Source organism: Mytilus galloprovincialis, chromosome 8 (assembly GCF_965363235.1).
Source record: "Mytilus galloprovincialis chromosome 8, xbMytGall1.hap1.1, whole genome shotgun sequence".
NCBI classification, from domain to species: Eukaryota; Metazoa; Mollusca; class Bivalvia; order Mytilida; family Mytilidae; genus Mytilus; species Mytilus galloprovincialis.
The window spans coordinates 94,556,429-94,564,601 of NC_134845.1; the positions used below are offsets into that span (position 1 = coordinate 94,556,429).

Here is an 8,173-nt window from a genome sequence, read left to right on the forward strand (position 1 = left end):
ACAATAAAGTAACTAAGTAACATATAATAAAATTATCAAACTGACCTTTACATGAGAATCTTTCCTACTGACAAAATATACCTCTTGATATCTGAACAGTCAGCGTGCGTATGCTGCAAGTTCCCAAAATCTCTAAAATTTCACTTAACCCACGTGATTAAAACCCGGGAAAATAATTAATAAGATTAATAAAAATTAATATAAAAATTGATTTTTGAATATAACCAATTACAAATATCTACGTTTTCATTAAAAACTTTCTTTAAATATACAAATGCAAAAAAAATATTTATTTTATTTCTCAAATGTGCTTCCGTTTGGATTCTAGCATTATCGTCTGCAGATTTCATATTTCTTAATCTACTACATGGTAACTAATTAAAACAACACACATGACCCCGTTTACACGTGAATTCATTCAGTGAATCTTATCAAGAAATCTAATACACATTGGTCATAAAATGATCATAAAAACATTATGAGCTTAACAAGATAGTACAATTAGACACAAAAATATTGACGTGCAAATTACTATTTCACACATGGAAACACTTTGAAAATTCTAGCAAGTTTTGGTCAGTTTTTTTGCTCAGTGTTTAGTTTTTCATGCTGTGTTTTTTAGTGTGTTTGTCTTTTGGTGTATTTTTATTATAAAAAAAAAAAAAAGTTATCAATATTGATGTCCAAGCGGTTTTCCGAACTTCTAACACCCGTAACACTCAAAACAAAACAATTAAAAGCCGTACATAAATATTCGAAGAGCTATATAACTGTACAGGCCTATATAGAAACAAATATAATATATCGCAAAATTATAGGAGTTGATAGCTAAAGTTATTTATTGACATTTTAAGAAATATTTGTTATACATGTTAGTGAAACGAGTATCATATGGAGGGTTGGGAAAAAGTATAATATAAGAACGAACTCAAAGTGTCTTCCAGTTTCATATTTCTGATATTTAAAAGGGTATATAATCTTTAAATCATATACTATGATCAAGTAAACACAATTGATGATTGGACAAACGACATGTTATATAATTGAAGATATAATCTAAGTCTAAGGAAGATGTTCTTTGGCTGATCTATTGTGACCCCTCGGTTACAAAGCTAATTTGCCCGCATGTACTATTGTTGTATTTTCACATTTAGCATACATATCTCACGTAAACAAAAGAATAAATATAGAAAAGAAGCATATTCTAAAGAGTATATTAATTTTTGAGGCTACGTTTTGATGTTTTTAATTATTTGTTTTAGGTTTGACTAACAACCAAAAAAATATATTTATAACATATGCTTCTACGTTCATGTAGCTAAATCGTTTGTCTTTTCGGGATTTTTAAACATGATTATTTTGACTTGTAAATTTTTATTTTCCCCTTTGCATGTTTTTTTAATCTAAAAATTTTGAATAGGAATTATATACCTTTCAAATATAAAATAACTGGGAAAGCAATAAATGAATATTCAGATTTCGCTATTAAATATTTAAATTAAAGTATTTTGTATTGATAGTTAAAAAATAATAATAACTATAAATATTGATTGATGAAAATAATATAAATAATAAGTATGATAGAAATAGCGTCAGTATTTGTTAGGCTTTTAATTTGATTCGTAATTTTGATGTCATTTCGGTATTGTACATCTATTTATAATATACTATTACACATAATTTATATATCTACCTGTGATACACTACATAACCAGAATGGCGCAGGCTGCTTCTAAAACGTGTGAAATTTGTGTTTCAAGTCCTGGACATAACTACTGTGAACAGTGTGACCAGCTGTTTTGTGATGGATGTAAAATATCTCATTTACGGACAAAGATGAGCAAGAATCACACATTTCTAAGTGGCCCAAATATAAACCCGGAAGTTAAACTATATTGTAAAGAACATGATGAAAACTTTATATATTATTGCATGGAATGTAGTTTACCAGTCTGTAAGATATGTGCTATTAAAAATCACAAAAAACATGATCTGTCGGAGATTAAGGAATCACTTGAAAGTATCAAGGCTGAAGTAAAAATTGATGTTGAAACGAAAATTAAAAAGCTACAGTCAAATATAGCAGAAATCGATCAAGGTACCCATACACATCAAGCTGATGTACAGAAAGTTATCCATGCTATAACAGAAGAAGGCAGACACTTGAAAGAGATGATTGATAAGAAAGTCGAAGGTCTAATTAACAGGTTGAAGGATAAAGACACAAGGAATGTTAAAACCCTACAGTCTGTTGGCAATGAGTTAAAAACAGCTTTGGATAAGACAAAGGAGCAACAGAAATTGTATCAAGACACCCAGGGTATAAAAGATACTACGAAATTGTTACAAAAACTAAAACAAATAAAGTCACAAATCGATCAAATAGAAGAAATACAGATTCCTATTATGCCATCAGTTAAATATGCCAAAAAGACAGTAGCAGAGGGAGAAATAGACAAACTGTTTGGGGAACTAACATTTGGGTAAGTTTGTTCTCAGTTATTGATTCTATGAAATTAATTTGAAAACTCTTATTGTCTTTTCCTCCTTTTTCATATGAACTTTGGTATATAAGCAGTCTATTTTCAACTGCAAATGGTTGAATAACTATGGCATTTCCGCTTCTTGATTCAATTATATTATGTATGAGAATCTCAGATAATCAAAGTTTTCCAGATTTAATAGAATATGCGATAATGCAATGCCAGTATACGCTGTTATTCAAATTATCAGTGTTCTCGGATCATTGATTAAAATAACCAGCATTTCACGAGTTACAAAACAAACAAATTTATGCGTTTACTTTATAGAATCCTAAATATATGTTTAAAGTTTAAATTGGAATTCAGTAGGATTCAAAATCTTCCTAGTACACATTTGAATGTCAATATCTACTAAAAGAAATTAGAATTCCGATTTATACTTTCAGTAATTAAAATCCAGTACAAATCAGGATTCAAGTATCTACTTCTGGACATTAAACATCCAAATGAGTAAAAGAATGATTCTGAATTTGTAGTAAATTTCTAGTAGGATCAAGGATAGCTTCTAAAACAAAGAAGACGTCGTTATACTATAATTATGATTTTTTTTATCTTAAAGACAAAATGACAAATACGTTGAATACATTTTGGTTTATGTTAATATTGTTTTTACAATTACTCACAATTGAACAGCAAATTAAGTTATAGTCCAAAAATGAAGTTATAATTTGATTAATGATATAACAAATTTAAGAAAAAATGAATGACTTGTAGCAAAAAAGTTTTGCTGTTAAATGAATTCATAGGAAACTGTAACTCCAATTTATAAAAGGTTGTTTTGGGGTCCTGCTGAATCCTGTTGTACGGTAATATAGACATCTCAAAACTGTTTTTTTTTTAAATTATTATGACTAAGACCTATACATAATTTTATTCCGTATACATGGTATAGACTGTATTAGGTGTTTAAGTTTCATTGAATCATTGGCATTTCTAGTTGAAGTTTTATCAAAAGACTTTGGGATTCTCGCCAAGAAGTCAGGAACCAAAGAAAAACTAAACGGTCTTTAATAATAGACATATATATGAAGTGTTAGTACAAACTAATAATAGACATATATATGAAGTGTTAGTACAAACTAATAATAGACATATAAATGAAGTACAAACTAATAATAGACATATATACGAAGTGTTAGTACAGACTATTAATAGACATATATATGAAGTGTTAGTACAAACTAATAATAGACATATATACGAAGTGTTAGTACAAACTAATAATAGACATATATATGAAGTGTAAGTACAAACAAATAATAGACATATTTATGAAGTGTTAGTACAAATTAATAATAGACATATATATGAAGTGTTAGTACAAACTAATAATAGACATATATATGAAGTGTTAGTACAAACTAATAATAGACGTATAAATGAAGTGTTAGTACAAACTAATAATAGACATATAAATGAAGTGTTAGTACAAACTATTAATAGACATATATACGAAGTGTTAGTACAAACTAATAATGGACATATATATGAAATGTTAGTACAAACTAATAATAGACATATATATGAAGTGTTAGTACAAACTATTAATAGACATATATATGAAGTGTTAGTACAAACTAATAATAGACATATATATGAAGTGTTAGTACAAACTAATAATAGACATATATATGAAGTATTAGTACAAACTAATAATAGACATATATATGAAGTGTTAGTACAAATTAATAATAGACATATATATGAAGTATTAGTACAAACTAATAATAGACATAAAAATGAAGTGTTAGTACAAACTAATAATAGACATATATACGAAGTGTTAGTACAGACTATTAATAGACATATATATGAAGTGTTAGTACAAACTAATAATAGACATATATACGAAATGTTAGTAAAAACTAATAATAGACATATATATGAAGTGTTAGTACAAACTAATAATAGACATATTTATGAAGTGTTAGTACAAATTAATAATAGACATATATATGTAGTGTTAGTACAAACTAATAATAGACATATATATGAAGTGTTAGTACAAACTAATAATAGACATATAAATGAAGTGTTAGTACAAACTAATAATAGACATATAAATGAAGTGTTGGTACAAACTATTAATAGACATATAAATGACGTGCTAGTACACACTAATAATAGACATATATATGAAATGTTAGTACACACTAATAATAAACATATATATGAAGTGTTAGTACAAACTATTAATAGATATATATATGAAGTGTAAGTACAAACTAATAATAGACATATAAATGAAATGTTTGTACAAACTATTAATAGACATATAAATGAAGTGCTAGTACACACTAATAATAGACATATATATGAAATGTTAGTACAAACTAATAATAGACATATATATGAAGTGTTAGTACAAACTAATAATAGACATATATATGAAGTGTTAGTACAAACTATTAATAGACATATAAATAACGTGCTAGTACAAACTAATAATAGACATATATATATATGAAGTGTTAGTACAAACTAATAATAGACATATATATAAAGTGTTAGTACAAACTAATAATAGACATATATATATGAAGTGTTAGTACAAACTATTAATAGACATATATATGAAGTGTTAGTACAAACTAATAATAGACATACTTGAACCTGCAGTTTTCAATTAAAAAGTGGTAGTTCAAACTTTATTTAACAATTAAAAAAAAAAAAAAAAATAAAAAAAGCAGTACTTTAAATGCAATTTGAAAACTAATTTGCGATATTTTTGGATTCTCATAACATAGCTAATTCGATTTGTTTATATTTAGAAATACACTGTTTTATTTGATTTTTATAATAATTTACAATTTTAACGTCAATACAACATGTATAAGATGTGAATGAAATTGTTAATAAGATCATTTTTTTTACGCAGAGAAACTGTCAAAAAAGAAGAAAACCCAAAACCTAAGGAGAACGTCAGGTTTGTATTTATAATAGACATTTAACAAAGTTGTTTCTATTATTCCCGTTTTCGTGTTCATCTCTTCTGTGGATTTGACTTTTGCTACACTAATACAACTAATCAAAATACCTAGGTTTGTCATTGTAAGTTATATTAACATATAATATTTCTTTGTACTGTTCGTGATCTCTATACTTATCCTTTGTTTAATTGGTTTTGATTCCAATAGAACCGATGCGTATGATATTAACCATTCGCACGTATACTTATTGGTTATCAAAAGTACCATGATTATAATTCAATACACAAAACACGCGTTTCGTCTACATAAGACTCATCAGCGACACTCAGATCAAAATAGTTATAAAGCCAAACAAGTACAAAGTTAAAGAGCATTGAGGACCCGAAATTCCAAAAAGTTGTGCCAAATACGGCTAAAGTAATACTAAGTTATTATATGTTAAATAATGGTTCTTTCTCTTGCAGACATGTTATTATTATATAGCAAACCCTAAAACTATTCAGTGATTTGCAGTACCATAAATGGGTTTAAATTGTGTCTCTTTTTTCACGTAATCGACTAATGTTAGCGATGTTGGTTTTAGAATATACATATGGTTTACTTTTGATAGATCAGACTAGAGGTTTGCACGACATATATAAACAATGTAAATATGTGTTATTCGTTCAGTTTAGCTTTCCAAAATATCATACCTTAAAGTATTCATGATAAAAATTTGTCCAGAAAAGAGATCAAAGACATGAAATTACAGTTTTGAAAATTCCTGTACCAAATCAGGAGTTTGCCAGTTCTTTTTGGATGTGTTTAATTTTGTCATTTGATTTTGCTATGTGATTATGGACTTTCCGATTAAATTTTCCTCTGAGTTCAGTATTTTTGTGATTTTACTTTTTGATATGAGATTCAATTGTCTGATCAATATTAAAGGTGAAATTTCAAATAATAAGTTACGTTCAAATATTTATATAAGATCAAATGCTATGAAAGTTAGACATCTCCCTTGAGAATATCTAAATATGATATCTTTTATAGAGTTACAAGAACAGCTAAACAATACAGATACAAATGCTACAACTGCTGGTAAGTGTGATGTTATGTAGTTTTCTTTCAGAAGAGTACAAAAGACTAAGTACAAGTCAACAGTTCATTATGAAATCAGATATGCAAATTTGAAAGACATAGATATGAAAAGCACGAAGCAAGTTTTTCCCTTCTAACAAAATTTCATTTGATGTTAAAGATGTTATAAACAATTATTGAAACAGATCTGTGTCTATCAATTTATAACCTTTATTGTCAATACTATACACATTGATTCAACTTTCCTAAATGATATTATCAAAACGCGTGTAAAGTATATATAGATTACAACATGGCATATTTTGTTTTAGACCCTTTATTAGTCATAGGTCCAAATATTATATCTTTGAGTATTTATGATAAAACTCATTTCGACTTATCATTCTTAATTAGTTATTTATCGTCAGACTTGGACTTTTACCTATTTAAAGTGATATGATATATTCGGGAATATGTATTCTAAACTCAAACGAACATAAGATATTTATCAAATAACCATAAACTCTAACATGGGAGACGCCACTTGAAGAGACAAGCGCACATTTCATAATAAAAAGTAAAATCACAAAAATACTGAACTCAGAGGAAAATCAATTAGGAAAGTCCATAATCACATGGAAAAATTAAATAACAAAACGCATCAAAAACGAACGGACATCATAATCACATGGCAAAAATATAAGTATAATATTGTGGAAAGTTCGTAAAAATACACATGTATTAGGCAGCTTGTACTGGTTTCCCCATACTAGTGGCCTACAAACCGGACAATTGATAATATAACTAAATATTCCAATTGAACCGACATTACTATAATTAACAAAACACGTGTCAAATTTAAACAAACAACATGTTTACATGTTCGAACTTTGATAAATACATATAAAAGACTGTTCTTGAGTAAACAACTATACCATCATGATAAAGAGGGCACAATAGTTAATTCAACAATGTAGAGCCGTAGAACTTTTTTTTTAACTTTTGGAAAAAAAGCATTGTGATTATAGCAGACAGCATTAATATGTTAAGCCCTGTTTATGTGAATACTGAACCTCAAACATGTAAGACATAAAATATACATGTCCTCATTCAGTAACTTAGTCAGTGGTTGTTTTATATTAAAATCTATTAATTTATTAATATCCTCTTTTCCCTATCTCGGGACTGATTACAGCTTATCAATTTAAACATCGATACTTGTCTGTCGCAATTTATATGTCATGCTCGTACATGTTCCCAGTTAAAGGTCATTATTATTTTGAAAAGAGGAGGTGGCGATGCTCCTAACACAAAAACGTTGAGACAGTGTTTTAAGATCAATGTTTTACTATCCCCATTTGTTTTTGTCTCAATTTTCTATATAAGTGCCATGCAATCGCAGTTTTAGATCTTTGAATAGAAGAATAGATGTCTCAAATGTAACAGAAACATTGAACAACATGCGGATTTTGTCTCCATCATTAGAACAGAAATATTGAACAACATAGGGATTTTGTCTCCATCATTATAACGAAAGCATTGAACAACATAGGGATTTTGTCTCCATCATTACAAAAGTAAAATTGAACAACATGGGGATTTTGTTTCCATCATCATAACAGAAACATTGAACAACATGGG

The 8,173-nt window shown here is 27.8% G+C and overlaps 1 protein-coding gene across 1 annotated transcript; it reads left to right on the top strand.

Annotated features, from left to right (window-relative positions):
- The first annotated feature begins 1,688 nt into the window (after positions 1-1,688).
- On the top strand, positions 1,689-6,557 carry LOC143043839 (transcription intermediary factor 1-alpha-like). The gene is made up of 3 exons (XM_076216020.1): positions 1,689-2,483; positions 5,422-5,469; positions 6,506-6,557. The coding sequence occupies exons 1-3, from the start codon at positions 1,717-1,719 to the stop codon at positions 6,555-6,557; spliced, it is 867 nt and encodes a 288-aa protein (XP_076072135.1). The 5' UTR covers positions 1,689-1,716.
- The last annotated feature ends 1,616 nt before the right edge of the window (positions 6,558-8,173 follow it).

Bases quoted from the DNA above. Each gene is read 5' to 3' on its own strand.
- LOC143043839 (XM_076216020.1), top strand. From the start codon at position 1,717: ATGGCGCAGGCTGCTTCTAAAACGTGTGAAATTTGTGTTTCAAGTCCT. The intron at 2,484-5,421 runs GTAAGTTTGTTC...TTTTTTACGCAG, and splicing joins TTTGGGGAACTAACATTTGG to AGAAACTGTCAAAAAAGAAG. The intron at 5,470-6,505 runs GTTTGTATTTAT...TATCTTTTATAG, and splicing joins AAACCTAAGGAGAACGTCAG to AGTTACAAGAACAGCTAAAC.